Source organism: Scardinius erythrophthalmus, assembly GCF_964197995.2.
Source record: "Scardinius erythrophthalmus genome assembly, chromosome: 18".
Taxonomy (NCBI): domain Eukaryota; kingdom Metazoa; phylum Chordata; class Actinopteri; order Cypriniformes; family Leuciscidae; genus Scardinius; species Scardinius erythrophthalmus.
Genome location: NC_138238.1, coordinates 9,087,981 through 9,104,639, shown reverse-complemented (window position 1 = coordinate 9,104,639; position 16,659 = coordinate 9,087,981). Strand labels below are relative to the sequence as shown.

General features: G+C 37.0%; 2 protein-coding genes across 3 annotated transcripts; one reads left to right on the top strand and one right to left on the bottom strand.

Annotated features, from left to right (window-relative positions):
* Positions 1–611: 611 nt before the first annotated feature.
* Positions 612–4,779, top strand: LOC308706589 (uncharacterized protein). The gene is made up of 5 exons (XM_081392336.1): positions 612–879; positions 1,212–2,276; positions 3,715–3,825; positions 3,898–4,014; positions 4,098–4,779. Exons 1-5 carry the CDS (start codon positions 870–872, stop codon positions 4,124–4,126), a joined length of 1,332 nt encoding a protein of 443 aa, XP_081248462.1. The 5' UTR covers positions 612–869; the 3' UTR covers positions 4,127–4,779.
* On the bottom strand, positions 4,626–15,678 carry bicral (BICRA like chromatin remodeling complex associated protein). 2 transcript variants are annotated; one of them, XM_081392334.1, is made up of 11 exons: positions 15,470–15,678; positions 12,368–12,413; positions 12,195–12,243; positions 12,052–12,117; positions 10,077–11,468; positions 9,929–9,989; positions 9,363–9,447; positions 9,103–9,248; positions 8,920–9,014; positions 8,733–8,835; positions 4,626–7,554 (listed from the first exon to the last, which is right to left on the bottom strand). In XM_081392334.1, the coding sequence occupies exons 1-11, from the start codon at positions 15,558–15,560 to the stop codon at positions 7,094–7,096; spliced, it is 2,595 nt and encodes an 864-aa protein (XP_081248460.1). In that variant the 5' UTR covers positions 15,561–15,678; the 3' UTR covers positions 4,626–7,093. The 2 variants fall into 2 exon arrangements, with proteins under 2 accessions (XP_081248460.1, XP_081248461.1); XM_081392335.1 differs by lacking the exon at positions 15,470–15,678 and adding an exon at positions 15,196–15,437.
* Positions 15,679–16,659: the final 981 nt, after the last annotated feature.

Below are 16,659 nucleotides of genomic sequence, written 5' to 3'. Positions count from 1 at the left end.
AATGTACATTTACATATGTACATTTATAAAGAAAATAGCCTAACTTATTTTTATTTTCACGAAAGATGTTGATTTATATATATATATATATATATATATATATATCTTTTTTTTCTTTATAGAAATTGCTTGTAAGACACTTCGATTGTGTAATTCTTATAATTAGTATAAAGATAAAGTTTTAGTTAATTTTAGAATTCCATGTATTGTAACCTAGTTTTTTACAGTTTATGATTGTAACCCCATAAATAGGCTAGGCCTATTTATAATATTTTGTTATTGCCTTTCTGCTTGTAAGTGTTGCGTTCTTACTGCTTTGTCGATAGATAGATAGATAGATAGATAGATAGATAGATAGATAGATAGATAGATAGATAGATAGATAGATAGATAGATAGATAGATAGATAGATAGATAGATAGATAGATAGATAGATAGATAGATAGATAGATAGATAGATAGATAGATAGTAAACCTTCCTTCCGAGAAAAAAAAACGAGAAAAAAAACATTCGTTCGGAAAATAATGAGCAATTGCTTTCGTGATCAACGTACATGCAGTAGGCTACTTACACACAGGCATTGATAGAGACGGCTAACTGGGTCTTTCGTAACTCAAAATAATCCAGCATGTCCTCTAGCGGGTCCATCGCATATCGCAGGATCCGTTATTTTACTGGATGTCCCATGGTAACAAACAGCAGATTTCATACATGCGTAAACGAGCTAGTTAAAGTACAACCGACTTGGTTAAAAGTGGCTGCATGAGAAAGGTTCCCAAGTCAAGAGTTTAATAATGATTCATTTAAAAGACACCAGAAAGAAGACCTTTCCCTCTTCCAATGAAAGATGGCAGTGAAATTATAAAAGATGAGTGTAGGTGAGTGGCAAATCTAAATGTTTGATGTATTATTTGCCCATTTTAGTATCCCATGCCTTGTTTGTAGTTTTCAAGACCCCATTAAATCAAGTTGAGGAGTTTTGTGGCTGTTAGCCCATAGCCTATCTGTTTTGAGGCCATCTAGATGTCTGTGTACTACTTGCAAGTTGACAAAATTAACTATAAGTTAAACAGATATTTAAAATGTATAGCTATTTAGATAGGTTAAAGGAATTACATCAACAACACAGAAAACTGCTCATAAAATGATTGCATGTTTCTGTCTCCAGTCCTGTAATATCTGGTTTTTAAAAAATTCTTTTCTCTTTCAGAAGAATGTCCATTTTGTGGAAAGCCGTTCAAGAGGCTGAAAACCCACCTACCACACTGCAAAATGGCACCAGTTACACAACCCCAAAAAAGCATTAAAGCGGCAAAAGAACTGACTGCAACCACGTCCAGACAGAAGATCCATAAAAAGACAACAAATGGCGTCATCTTTGATGAGAGACTAACCTCCAAAAGCAGGAGGAAAGAAGATACTCACAATGCAGACAGTCTTCTCACAACTACTGAGGTCAGAGTCTTATCATCTGAAACTCTGGACATGGAGAGGCCTAAAAACAAATGGCTTGCTAAAAGACAAATGGAACTTGAGAGATTTCACCTGTTAGTGCCAATCTCAAAGATGCCAAGCATCCCTACCTCATTATCCAAGCATGAAGGAGATAAAAGCTTTTGTGAGATCTCCAAAGGACCAAATCAGGGAACATCTCAAACTAATGGAAAAAGTGCTAAAGGCAAAAAGAAGCTAAAGATGGCGCCATTATCAGAGCAGTTGTCAATCACCAAGAGTAAAATCAATACCCCTGGATTTGTGCCAGGCACTCTGAAAAACTCTAGCCTCCCATCTGAGTGCAGTGTACAGCATGAAAATCCAAAACTCAAAACAAAAGTTTACTTCTTGGAGGAGCTTGAAAGACTTGCGAACAGCCAGAACAAGAATACTGATCTAGTATCAAGAGCAAAAGAGCATAAAGCTCATGCTTTCTTCACATCCAAGACTTCTGTGTGGGACCACATCAATTACAGTTTGTATTACAAGAGGTCTTATAATCTGTTTGTGCCTTATCCTGTTATTGAAACATCCAAAGATTCTGCTCTGGAGACTATGCAAAAATCAAAGCCTGAAACACCAGTTACCAAAGTTGCCTTTCCACCCTCACTGACTTTATCAGAAACCATTCATCAACCTTCAGAAGACATCCTTAGTGCAAGAAGTCTATCAGAGTCTGCTTACAACAGAATACAGTTCTCCTCAGTACCTTTAGGCAGCTATGCTAATGAAAATATTTGGAAGAAGGGTCAATTTCCTGGACCGTTCCCCCAAAGTGAAGGTAATCCATGATTTATGCGATATTTGGTTGTTTACATAGTTATTTTCATGTGAAGAGAAATCCCTTTAAAAAGAGAAATCACTAGTCCCACAACAATAATGATAAGGATATCATTGGAATCACTTTCACAACGTTTTTTCCAGCTGATAACAACATTGACAGCCAATCAGAATCCGCCCTGCTTTAAAGAGCCCAAGAACATTATTGTGTGTTGGTGTGGACGCTATGCTAGTTATCTTTATAGTTATCATTTTAATTAGATTGAACGGCCATAAAATGAGTCAAAACAAGTTGCCAGTGTATTGTTTTTACACTGTAAAGTTTAAAGGCCTATATGTAAGGGCCCTATGATGTCTGCGATGCAGAAAACCTGGACAGGAGTCGCAAAATCAAGAAATAACAATAGAATTTGCTCTATAATGCGTAAAGTCACTGAATTTGGCATGAATAAATCAAAAGTGGAAATGTACACTTTATAAAATCACGATATGTGAATGTTTAACTGTAAAAAGTCTGCTATTGGAATATGAAGTCTGCATGGTTTGCGTGTTTCTGTGTGAATGAGCGGCGCATCTACTACATACTCAAGCACGAAAATAAAAATAATTTAATTTAATTATGAAACCTTTTAAGACAACCTTTACTGTGAGCTACGAGGTTGTTAACTGATGGTATATGCTTTCGTTGAAGCCGTGAGCCCGTATTATTTTAACTTATTTTTAAAATTACCCTGTTTAACAGTGGAATATGTGGTGAGAACATGATTACGTGATGCTGTATAGAAAATTGAGTGTCGAATAGTTGCATGTATATGCATATTTTCCAATGAACTTAAAATACATTGTTTCTGTAGATACATTCTATAGATAATTTCAACAAATAAGTAGTTTTATATTTCAACCTCAATTTTAATTTGATTTTGTTGTTCGCAATGCTTCATGGGTTTGTAGTTCTTTCCTCTCTAAAGCTGTTACACAGTCTTGTACCTTTGTATTTTTATCAAATTTTTGCTTCGAATCTAAGTTTTTAATGCTGTGATTCACCTCGTAGCTGGTTGACTTAGTTCATGGCTTATAACGCTTTAACAAAGACTTCCTATGTTAGAAATCAATGAAAAAAAATAGTTCCAACATTTAGGTTTATGTTTACATTTAGGTACCATATTAGAATTGTTAAGCACATTCTTAAGTGCCTTTCTGATAGTAAATGAGCTACACTTTCATCAGCTTGGCTAGAAAGGGACGTTGGTCCATGAAACAGTTTCATCTCATTCCTCCTATTACCATTTATATTAATTCTTTCATGTGAATTTTTCATTTCATCTTCAAGTTCCACATCCACACTAGTTTTCATGACATGCACGTTAAAATAATGAATTTCTCATACCAATTCAAAAGAAACAAGAGAGTTGAAATGATAAAAATATTTGTTCATATAGTGCCTCTAGTGCAGCGGAAACTTGGAGATGTCAGATTGAATAAACTTGGTGTCTGGCTTGCCGCTCGAACTCCAGTGTCACCTGGAGAGATTGTGACCATGTTAAAGCAAGGTTTGTTCCTTATCCAACATAATATAACATTGGGTTAGTGGTTTTTCTAGTGTTTTCTGGTTATGTGATCAGGTTGGCAGTGGTACTACAGGAAGTATATTGATGTTCGTAGAGGAGGAATCGGTGGGATATCCATGCTGTTGACTGGATACTGCGTTCTGTGTTACATATGGAGATACCCACATCTCAGTGAGTCTGAGTCGACGTCATCAACAAACATCCCATAATCATTGGCATGCATGATTGAAATGTCTGTTTTATCTGTTTTACAGAGAACGAACGCTGGAGGAAGTACCATTAAGGACGTTTGGTAGTCTTTGTAATTGTTTTCAGGGCCATATGAGCACAATAAGATTAATAATTATTAGGGCAAGATTATAATACCAGCAACTATTGGTTTACTACAATTGAGGTTTGCTGTGGTTTTGTTGACAAGTTAGCTAGAAATGTCAAGAATGTGACTGATAAAGTACTTATGAATTTACATTTTTGATAGGAACCTATCTTGAAGCACAGATAATGGAATTATTTGAATGAAATATTTCTAAATGTTCATTTATTTGGCAAAAATGCTTTTAACCAAAACAATTTTACGTTTTGTTTATCGTGTAACCAAAAAGAGGACTTACCTGAGATCTAATAAATTATACAATATTTTTATGCACTTTTTTTTGTGAGACCTGTCATATGGTTCTTTTGTTTGTTGTTAACATGATCTTGTTTAATTTCGTAATTTTTATGTAATATTGTTGCATGTAAATATCCACAATTTGTTAAAAAAGGAAGACATTGCGACAGATTGGCTGTATTCAAAATGGATTTAATATTTATCTCTGCTGTTGTAATGAACACTCACAAAAACACAAAATCATGAACTGACCACATATACAGTATGACGTGTGTACACCTAACATAATAAAAATAACTTTTTTGTTTTACATTCTTTTTCTTTACAAAAAGTATAAATATTTTGTGTTTTGTGTTTTTATTTTTTGTAATACAAACATTACAAATCAAGTTTTAGGTGATGCAGAAAATAAAACGTTAAAAGCAACTTTTACCATGGGGTATTACGATAACTGAAGGCCACACTCGCACAACAAAAAGCAGTAAAAACAAACGATACACTATTTAAACTTGTTTTCACTCGCTCTGTCCTAAGGCAAAGAAGCCCTTCGAAGTGAAGGTCTTTCAGAATGCTCCCTAACACCGACCTCTAGAGCTCAGATCAGAGAGAAGAATATTTCACTTTTTTTTTTCTGTCTGTCATTTTTGGTTGAATTGCTGGGAAAGACGGTGGGCGTTTAGTGTTAATGATGCAAAAACAATGGGATGACATTAGATGAAAACAAGCAACCTTCCCTTCAGGTCGGGAATGGATGCTAATGGAAACAGACTTGTGAAAATGTACGCACACTGCAGTTTAGCCAACTATGGTCGCAAATTCAAGAACTCTGTTGGAAACAATGGAACCTACGACTTCAGTTGGCTTTGGGAAACGCTCCCCAGGTCAGTTTTTGACATTGTCTTGGTCATACTCCCATCGTTGACTGACAAAGCCCTGTAATGGCACAGTTAATATAGGTTCTAGTCTATAAAACAGGACTGAATGCTTACAGTCTCCTCTTTAGAAATGATTTCTCAAAATGGGTTCTTGAAATGTGGGCCTGTCCTCTAACCAAACTGCATTATCTCAGGAAGCAGCCATCTCATAATGCTACTAATAAAAACCTGATATGCCGTGACATCACTACTTCTGCTTTCACCGATTTAAAAAGTGCGCAAATTTGAGAAGTGATCTGCAGAGGGGCTGTAAGAGCTGTGATCATGGCTAGCTAAAGTACAAGGTCACGTCCACATGTGCAAATATAAGCTGCCACTAGAGGCAGAAACTGCAAACTGACTGCCAAGACTACAGCCTGACCAGCAGGGGACTCAACACACAAGGGAAAATGAAAAGTTTCAAACAACATCAGTATTGGTAAATCTCACAAAAATACCCAAATCAAAGCAAAGAAATAAGAAATTATATTTTGCTCAGAGAAATCAAGCCTGTTGTAGGACCACTGAGATTGTGATGACAATATTTCAAGCACAATTGCAACCAATTACCATAATGCAAAAAAAAAAAACTAATTTGTTATGAGAAAAGATTGTAAAGTACATAATGATAGAGATTGTTGCACTGCCTTAAATTCTTCTAGATTCTTTCAAAATGTAATAAGAATTTGATGACAGTAAAGAAAATGTAAATGTGATTAAAATGTGCTTCCTTGATATTTAAAAAAAAAAAAGGTACCACAATGCAATAAATATATATTACCGGTCCAAAAATAGGTTTCCTCTTCTTTTTGCAAAATTTTTGAACAGAATTTTATTTCTTAAATTTTCCATTGATTTTGGGTTGAAATGCGACTGACATGTTTTCATGAGATTCACCAGTGAGGGTTCTTTGAGACACTAACTAAAGGTGCAAAACAGCTCATATTATCTCCAGACAGGGAGCAGCACAGAATTTAAAAAATATATATATAATGCATCATTTCAAAAAATGAATTAAACAAAAAAGATAAACATCATGTAACATTGTACCCTCAATCTGAGGACTTAACTTTCCCCTGCACAAAACCACCCAAGTGAGTTTTGTCTCTGTGGAGAGGTAACATACCTGTAAGGTACAAAACTAATTGCAAAACAAATGTAAAAAAAAAAAAAAAAAAAGAAAGCGCACAACCAATGTTTAAAAACAATTAAACGCGCAGGTGTGTTTGTGTGCCTTACTTGGTCAAAGTCTACTGCAATGATACAACATAAGTGTTGAGACAACCATAAAACCTTAAGTGCGGACAGACTATTAGACTAAGTGTCTGATATTGATCGATACGCTACAAATATCAATGTCTACTCATGACATTCCAAACATCACACTTACTTACTGCTTGATTGTGTGTGTGTGTGTGTGTGTGTGTGTGTGTGTGTGAGTGTGCATATATTAATGTGTGTGATTGCAAGTGTATCCTGTAAAGCATTGTCAGAAAGGCTTTCTCATGTAAACTTCTCTAGAACAACAGGCACAGTATTAGAGTATCACTAGGAGTATTCACCTTCCTGTTTCTCAACCTAGTCAGAGCTGCTGTGTGCATTTCAAACCGTGATAATGCCAACGTACGTCCGTTCACACATGCCGTGGAGTTCAGCTCGCACACACATGGCATGAAATGAAATGAGATTAACATGGAACAACTAACAAACATAAATATGGCACTGTCTAACATTCTAAGATGCTATTCACAGCAGCCTCAAGCACAGAGTCTGTGTCAGCCAATGAAGTGTGATTATGATCTGAGGGAACTTGTTCTTCATGGCCCCGTCCCAGACTCGAAGGGTAGCCTTGGGCAGAGCTATGCTGTGATTGGCTGGGAGATGTAGGGTAGTGAGCATGTTGACTGTTGCTGCTGATTACGGTGCTGGATGTCTTTTTTTTTAGGTCCAGGATGCACTTGATGGGAGTTCTTCTGTGTTCTTCCATTCCTTGTTGTTTAGATTCTGTCCTATAAGCAGGTTCTGTGTGGCTGTTCATACCCTGCCCATCTTTTACGGTGAGACTTATGGAATGCCTTGGGGATGTTTCCATTGTGCTGGGATTGCTCTCATTGGTGACTGGGGTCAAAACTTCGGGACTTGGGATCCTTAGTTTACGGCCACAGCAGAAGTCTTCCAGGAAGCCATCTGAGGAGCAATGTGGCAACATTAGAAACATACATTCAATCAAGCAAGCGAAAAACATTTTTAAATTATATCATTTTGTTTGCATTTGGTATAATTACAGTACTTATAAAGCCCTAAACGGCTTAGCTCCAGTTTATTTAACGGATCTTCTATCGCCCTATAATCCATCGCGCTCTTTAAGATCACTCAATTCTAGGCGTTTGGTCATACCTAGGATATCTAGGTCTACCAAAGTAGGGAGAGCATTTTCACATTTAGCTCCAAAACTCTGGAATACTCCTCCTGATACTGTTCGTTGCTCAGACTCGCTCTCCCAGTTTAAAACTAGATTAAAGACGCATCTCTTCAGCCGGGCATTCATATAATACTTTTAATCTCACAGTTAAATCCGGTCTTTAGTTTATAAACGCCAGAGGAGAACTGGCCCCCGACTGAGCCCGGGTTCTCCCAAGGTTTTTTTATTTTCTCCATTAGGTCCTTTGGCTTGCTCAGTTGGGGACATTTGGGGATATTTAATTTAATTAATTAATCAACAATACTATTGATCAGCATTACCAAACGTGGACGTTTTCCACTAGAAACAAACATTGATGTATTATTTTAATTTAATACTGTGAAGCTGCTTTGATACAATCTGTATTGTGAAAAGCGCTATATAAATAAACTTGACTTGACAGTAAAAGATCGTAAAAGCGTTCCATAAATCACAAAAATTTCAAAGGAAACCAAAATCTACCGTGCAGTTTATGTATCTGAATGATCAAAAATTACCAGCAGCACCTTTACACTCTACTTTTGTGATTATTGAAATTATATATATATATATATATATATATATATATTCACACACACTCATATTATTTTTAAATTCTTTTTAAATTATTCATATAAAAAATTAATTTCTTCATTTGTTCTCCAAGGCTTTGCCAATTATATATAGTTATGCATGTTACTTTGCATATAACAAAATCGATGTGTACATTTAAAATATTAAATAATCACACAAAAAAACCTCCAAAATATACATTGCAAATACTACTTAACTGTATTCAACCAAAATAAAACTAATTGGAAACACTGTGAAATGACTTAATGTCAACTCATAACATTAGTATTAGTTCATTCGTTTAATATAATATAAAAAACTGTGAAAATGCAACCAGGCTCCCATGTCTCACCTGGATCCACTAATATCATTCGTTTGTCTTGGGTCAAGTTGCCCCGTTCCTCTTGGTTAAAAGTCCTGTCAATCATCACCATTTCTGATGAAGGGCTAGACCTCTGAAAGAGCATTAAGCAGTGACATTAGAGTAATTAATTACCTACAAATAACTATAATATGTAGTAGTTTGAAGCTGAACCTACCTCAGCTTCCACCATGAGTAAGCGTCTGTATTTGTTCACCATGGCCTGCGTTCTGTTTAGCACTTGTGTGGCAACTGCCTCAAACTCGTCATCAACTGTAAAGTCAAAAATGATCATCAGAACCTGTGACAGATTTATTTATGGTTAATTATTAATTATGTAGAGGAAAAGTTGAAAATGCACTTTTGGCGAAATCTTCATCTTGTGGTGGTGAGCCTTGGAAAACATGATAGGGCAGTAATCTGTAGATGCCATCATTTAATGAAGTGAAGGGTGTCCGCTCTGAAGACATGACTCTACAGTGATCCTGTCTTAACTGCTGGAGGACCCTGTCAAATAAGCCCCAGTGTTACAATCATTATTTCTGCAATTCTATTCGTTGACACTAATGGTGCAGAAATTACACACTTCATCTGTAACGGGTGTACAATTTGGGCACTCACATTCCTCCTCTAGTAAGTTGCTGAGTTGCAGGTCGCTTCGGTGTAAGAGGCAATTCCTGACTGGCAGGAGTGAGTGTTTTCACAGCTAAGATAAAAAAGAATAAAGAAAAATTACTTCATGGATCCAAGAGAGGAAATTCAGATGCAAAAAAAACTAAACACAAAACACATAATAATATATACCGTACACTACCATTCAAATGTCAGTATGTTTTTTTTTAAAGAAATGAATAGTTTGATCAAAAGTGACAGTTAAGACATTTATAATGTTACAAATGATTTCTATTTCAAATAAATGCTGTTCTTTTGAACTTTCTATTCATAAAAGCATTCTGAATTTTTTTATCACGATTCCCACAAAAATATCCAGCAGCTATTACTGTTTTTAACACTGATAATTATAAGAAATGTTTCTTGAGCATCAAATCAGCATATTAGAATGATGCCATGACAAAATAAATTACATTTTAAATATATAAAAATAGAAAACATTTATTTTAAATTGTACATGTAAAAACATAGCAAAAAACCTTATCAAATCTCACTTATGGTCACTATAGTCTTACCTTTGGTACCAAGGAGATTAACTAATTGTGTTTGCCCTCTTTGTGTTGCTGCTGCGGTGTTCTACGAAATTGAAGAAACATTCAAATGTAATGAAACAATACAACTTTGAAGGGGCACTTTGGATAAATAAATCCAAATATATTTCACCTGGTTTAGAGAGACTTGAAACTCCGGAACGCCTGAAGAAGTTGGAGCGTTCTGGCCCACAGGCATAAGGTGCTGGAGGTGCTGTCCTGGACTCACAGATAACTGCTGACAAACCTGTGGTCCTTGAACACCAGAACTAACCATGGTGAGGTGGCTTGAAGTCTGTGACGTCTGTAGAGGCGATGGGCTAGGCGACGCGCTGGCATTCCAAACTTTGGCCGTGGCACCAGGCCTTTGACATACCTCTATTACAGGTGTGGGTGAAGCTTGGCCTATTTGACCTCCACTGACCAAACCTTGATTGACTATTAGCTGCCCTCCAGCTGAAAAGTTCTGCCCAGCGATAAGCTGTACTGTTGTGTTCTGATTGGTGAGGATGGAGTAGGTGGTAGTGCTTATTGACCCCGGGTCACCCACTTGAGTGTTTGTTTGTAACACCTGCCCATTCACAGCCTGGAAGCTGTGAACAGTCGTACCAGGGGTTAGGGAAATAGAACTGGGTAGCAAAAACTGCCCCTGAGGCAGATTGGACTGGGACTGTGGTTGCACTTGTTGCCCCAGCGGTGAATGCATTACAATGCTGCTGGCTGGATTGACCACTTTCACCTGTTGAGTAGACTGAGGAGAGCCAGTAGCTGTGTAGGGGCTACTGACTAAATTCGCAGCATTGTTGGTGCTAGGTTGAAGCCCAATGTTGCTGATATTGTATACAGTTTGTCCTCCTGCCTGTAAGGGTTTAGGCTGAATAGGTCTAACCAATGCCTGTTGCGTAGGGCCTCTCTGGATGATAATATTCTGAAGTGGTATCGTTCCTTTATTGAAAGACATTGACACCTGACCAGCTGCGGAAGGGGTGAACATGGTACCCTGCCCGCTGTTGTTTGTTACTACATTTCCACTCTGCCTCAACAGGATCTGAGGCTGTTCCAAACTATTGATAGTCATCATAGAGGAGGCACTGCCACTGAAGGATCCCACTACCTGGATGTGTCCAGTGGGGCCATTTGGCAAGGGTAGTTGGGGAACCTGCTGGATAAAAGCCTGAGGTTGTGCCAATGGTGCCGCCACACCAGGACCCGAGACGCCTCCAAACCCTCCAGAGACCAGCTGCTGAGGGAAGGCGGTAGCTGTAGGAATGAGAGATGGCTGGGAGTCCAAAAGGGCTTCTTGAGCCAATGTCTGCTCTGTGATATCTGCTTCCAGCAATGACTTCTGGAGGATGTCAAACGGTTGGTCCTCGCCACTGAGATCGACCCCATCCGGAGAGGTTCCACCGTCGAGCTCATCCTCGATGAACGGAAGACTGCTTGAGAGCTGAAGCTCAGCTCCACCAGCCTCCCCAAACTCTCCCAAATGATTGTGGCCATCTTTGAGTTCTTCATTGGAGCCACTCTGAGTAGAAAACCAAATAAGTTGTTGTTCAGATGCTCCTACTAAATCCCAATTCTAGGTATCCCCATCGCTTGCTATCTTTACCAGACTGTATATACAGTATACCAAGGCGGTTCACTCATTTCTATGAATGGGAGAAAGTACAACACACAATATGGCAAGAAAACTCCCGCCTTCTAAATAAAAGAGCTAATCGCCAATTGGTAAAGTCGTCAAGTCACTGCAGATGTCATTATAAGCTCCTGTTCCTACAGAAACAGTTAAGCCCAGTTAACGTGCAGTAGACGTGCACTTGGCACATGACTGCACATGTGCATTAACATAACCAATCTGAAATATGTGCTTTTTAAAGCTATTTGAGCATAAGAAACATATTTATAGGACAGTTCATGTCAGATTAAGTTGCTGATTTGAAAAATGTTATTTAAATATGAGTTTGGCAAGCAGTTTTTGAGATTTCCGTTAATTCCCATTCAAGTAGATAGGAGCTCGTCTTTATGACCAAAATTGCTTCCTGGAAGCGTTGCAAATATGGCCGCCATGTGAACTGACTTTCCTTGATAGGGACTTTAACTATACTCACGGTGTCACTTGTGAAGAATGAGCTGGCCGACCCAAATGCTGCATTTGTCACATCATCTTCTCCAATCTGTTTGAATGTCAAAGAAAGTTGTCAATAACCTTTCAACATAAAACACAAATGTCATATAGTTTAAGTATACTTACAGATTTACTATTTGAACCATGAAGATACTCATTCAATGCTTGCACATCTCTGTTGAAATAAAACAGCTCATTAAAGCTTGTTTAATTTTTGATGGGCAAAATTTATTTTTTAACTATGTTTAAAACATAAAGCTCTTTAAAAACCATAACCATCAAATTATAAAGCTGATTACCCTAAAAAATCCAGAAGACGGCGGTCGTCTTCATCATCCATGACACCTGCGACAGTAACAGATTTTGAGATATTACAATGGACACAATTTCCCTGCTGTTTGGCTACAGTGAGACATACTTTGTATATAAATTGTTTCTGAATACACCTAAGGGTCCAATAAATGTACTGTGCATAGTGTTCTACACAAAATCAAAGCATTGTAATCTGTCAGGATCCCCAGTTTTATAACCTCTGGTGCTCTTTGGTCACAATTTTACGTGGTTTTTTTTTTTGTTTTGTGTTTTTTTACTTCATCGGAATGGTACGAAACTTGGTAAAGGTTTTGGCAATTGCTATGCGAGCACAACAAAAATCACTTACATGATTCGAAAAGTGAATCATAGTCCTGAAAAAAATGACTGCATTGGAAATGAATGGGAAATAAAAAATATATATAATTCTTTTATATCAACCTCAAATTTGGAACACAACTTGTTTAGATTTATGGCTTTATTTTGAAAACATGTTTTGGGAAATATATAATTCATATAAAATTTGAAATTAGTATTTTTGTGCATTTTTCATAACAATACAATTTTTTTTATTTCAACTTCAATCTGCTAAGTGTCTTCTTTTAAAAAGAGACCAAACCATGCTCCAAAGCATTCAACATTTATGAAAAGTGGTTAACAGGTAATAAATGGATTATAACTAATGCATATCATTTAGTAACATAGGATCTAAAAATACAAATATTAAATAAAAAGCTATCAAACTAAAATATAGTACATTAATTTCATTAAAAAAAAAAAAAATCTGATTTTTGACTGCCACGCAAGGAGCACCAGAGGGTTAAAGAACATTCTCAGGACAGGTATAATATAAGACTTCAGGTATAATACTAAATACATACAAGCATTTGACATTAATAGGCCAAAGAACTGTTCTCTGCAGTCACAGGCCTGTATGCCAATTTTTTTGACATAACGCTACGTTGGCAATGCGAATACACAAACTTGTGACAAACAGAAATGAATTAAGAATCAGAAATTTAAGAGTTTTTATGGTGTGACCGCCTCAAGTAAATTCTTTTTCTCAGAGGAGAATAAATGCACAACATAAAAATAACCATAGCTGATATTCTTGTTAACAGTAAGAAATTGTTTGACTTCGCAACAAACACAATTTCATCCTAATCAGCTAGGAAACATGTTTTTAGTGTTTAAGTACACATAAAGAAAGTAAAATAGCCTAACATACATTGTAGTGTAACACAAATATGACCTTGATGTTTAAAAATGCACAAGTCAGACAAAGAATGGCTGTAGGCTACTCTTTGCTGCAGATACATGCGCAGCCAAGAGACTTTAAAATGGCGGCTGCAGATTGAAACTGCGCCACTGCTCGCTACAGTCGACAGACAAAAGGGCATTATGACGCAGAGAACTTGTGCAGTGTAAAAATGCCACTCGATTGTAATTTCAGATCACATTTTTGTAAAGCTGCCATAGAAATGTGAACAACTTGAAAATTCATGTGTGGAAATGTGACAGAGGAATAAACGTGGGGGATGGGTGAAACATGTTTGGCCAGTTTGATTGTTCACACTCGCACTTCACAAGCTTCTGTTAATGCTTTATAACACATATTAGTGAGGGAACGAAATGTGTTGTCTGTTTTTCCCAAAGTGATTAAATGTTTGAACAGCATTCGATGGATATGTATTTTTGCCTTTGTTTCAAAACAAACGACGTCGTGCGTTGTGAAAAACAGCTTGAACTTGCAGAAATCCAAAACTGCGAATTTAATTCATTCATTATTAAACCGCATACACACAAAAACAGAAAAATAAACACACTGATCGGACCGACTCAATAGATACGAATGAATTATACGATTAGTCAATATATTTAAAACGGAACATTTTCCAACTAGCAAGTCTAAGCTTAGAGCAATATCCGTGTAGTGCAATCTTAATGAAGAAAAAAGTATGACAGGTTAATCCGGCCCATGTCCTTGATAAACAACTTCAAAATATATTTATAAAAACCTGAATTTGCATGTAAATGAACGGGTTTTAATAAACTAAACGATGTACTAGAGATGTGAGGTATATTTAACACTTATATTCGTTAAACCTGTAGTCAACTTAGCAAGCCAAATGAGGGAGGAGATGAATTATTTTTTCTTCCTCTCTACCAGAGAAAAAAAAACTATCTATCCTCTTTGCCTGATAAGTCAAAGGGGCGGAAAAGAGACACGTAGAAAACCAGCAACCCCTCAAAATACAGAGTAAAACCCTGTTGAAGCAAGGCGACGCATTTTACTGATTCACTTGTCAAACAGGGTGGACTAAACAGGCTCTCCATGGCGCAAGGGCAGGACGCACAAAACCCGCCTTAATCTCGCTGAAAGTAACAGCTAGAAACACACAGGGACTTTGTCCATAAATAGACCGAGGCTGGAGAGACTCGTTTTATCGCACGTCTCGAAAAAGCCTTTCTACAATGCGTTTTTGCACATCTGTGACAGCCGACGAGCGCAGCTTGGACGGGCGGCACAAAGAAACGCGTAATCGGCATCGGACGGCTCGTTTAAAACTGGCACGGATGTCTTAGGTTTGGTGAAGGGTACGTTAAACGCGGATCATCAGGCGAGTCTTATGCATTCTTCGTGCTCCGAGCTGTCGACGGCCTTCTTGACGCCGTGGACCTTCCCCACACCTATTAAGAAACGGCTGAATTCGTCGAGGAAAAACCGAACGGAGAACAATTCGTTGGCGAAGCATAAATATTTATTTGAATTTGCATCACATAAAGACGACTTGAAAAAGAGGCAAACCCTTACTCCTGTCTCACTCCTCTTGAAACCCAATATCTCCATTTGGCAACTTTTAATTTGCTCCCCCTCCTCCTCCTCCTCCTCCTCCTTCTTCTTCTTTCTCCCTCTCTCCCACTCATATATTTTTCCCTCACTGTCCTTGCTGCTCAGTCTCAGATAGATTTTTCTCTCTCCAAGCTTGCTCTTCCCTCCCCGAAGGAAGGGGAGGAAGGAGGTTGTGTGTGTTTTTTCCTTGAAATTTTTATCACAAAATTATAATACACTCAAAGGGGAAACTCACCGTCATGAAAAAGCAGTGCCGTGTCCACGGGGTTTCCTCGCCATCTCTGCACGGGCCGGTGGAGCAGTGCGGCTCCAGCAGAAGGCAGCATCACTACATAGTGCACTAGACACCAAGGGCTCTTTACTTGTAACTAGAGGGGTTTCTGATTCTGTTTGTTTACTAATGTAAAGACTTCTTCTGTATCTTCTGCAAAATGTAAATAAAAGCTGCTGTTTTGATTGATCACTTCAAATGCCTGACATGCATAACTGAATAAAAATTGTGTTTGTTATGGGGGGCGGGGCCCTCGTGGACCACACCTTTAAAAAAACATTAAAAAAATACATTCAAACTAGTATAGGGAACAATAATATGCATATGAAAATATTCCCAAAAATAACATGTAGTTAAATCGCAATTCGTATCATATAAAAGAAACAACTACAATAAACAAAAACATAATCTTCCAACACTTAAAGTAGGGAAAAATAAATAAACTTAAAAAATTTAAGCATGTACAAAATCTTAAAAGGAGATCACATCACCCAAAAGTGTGAACCTGAAGCAAAATAAGAAATGTATAATGAATGTTTTATTTTTAGCTTTATTTTTTTATAAACTGTAGGCTATATGAGATGTGAGATTGCTGCTACAGCAAGCATGTCAATGTTATCATTTAAGAAACTAAATTAAAAGACTGAAAACATTATAAAACTAACATTTCATTTACTGACAAACAATACATTTTCATCACTTTAAAACGAACTAAGTTTATTTTGTGCTGATTTAATTTTTATGCCCATAGTGCATACAGTGATTTCGATACAAAATCAATATAAATTGTTAGGTAGGCTATATATATATATATAAAAAAAATTGTTTGTTTTCTCTACAGTCACAAGGTGATTTTGCCATTCTAAAATAAATAAATCAGCACTTATAATATGATATAAACTTGTAATAACATTTCATGTTGTGAAAAATAAATCTCACATAAATAATTTAATTAAAATATGAATCAAATACAAATATGAGAGAAGAAAGGAGTCTATGGGGTCTAAACCATAGGTCTAAACAAAGTAATAAATAATTTTCTTCCAGTATAAAAAAAATAAAAAATGTGTGGGAAAACAGTTTATTATGAACGTGAATATTTAATGAGCCAATAGAAAGCCGCGTTACTAATGGTACAGATTTTTTGTCCAATC

What these genes read in the sequence shown, in the direction of transcription:
- bicral (XM_081392334.1), bottom strand. Translation starts at nt 15,560, where the DNA reads ATGCTGCCTTCTGCTGGAGCCGCACTGCTCCACCGGCCCGTGCAGAGA. An exon ending in TTCAAGTCTCTCTAAACCAG is followed by an intron (nt 9,990 to 10,076) that starts GTGAAATATATT and finishes TCAATTTCGTAG; the next exon opens with AACACCGCAGCAGCAACACA. An exon ending in AATGATATTAGTGGATCCAG is followed by an intron (nt 7,555 to 8,732) that starts GTGAGACATGGG and finishes ATTGCTCCTCAG; the next exon opens with ATGGCTTCCTGGAAGACTTC.
- LOC308706589 (XM_081392336.1), top strand. An exon ending in ACCGTTCCCCCAAAGTGAAG is followed by an intron (nt 2,277 to 3,714) that starts GTAATCCATGAT and finishes TTGTTCATATAG; the next exon opens with TGCCTCTAGTGCAGCGGAAA. An exon ending in ATGGAGATACCCACATCTCA is followed by an intron (nt 4,015 to 4,097) that starts GTGAGTCTGAGT and finishes TCTGTTTTACAG; the next exon opens with AGAACGAACGCTGGAGGAAG.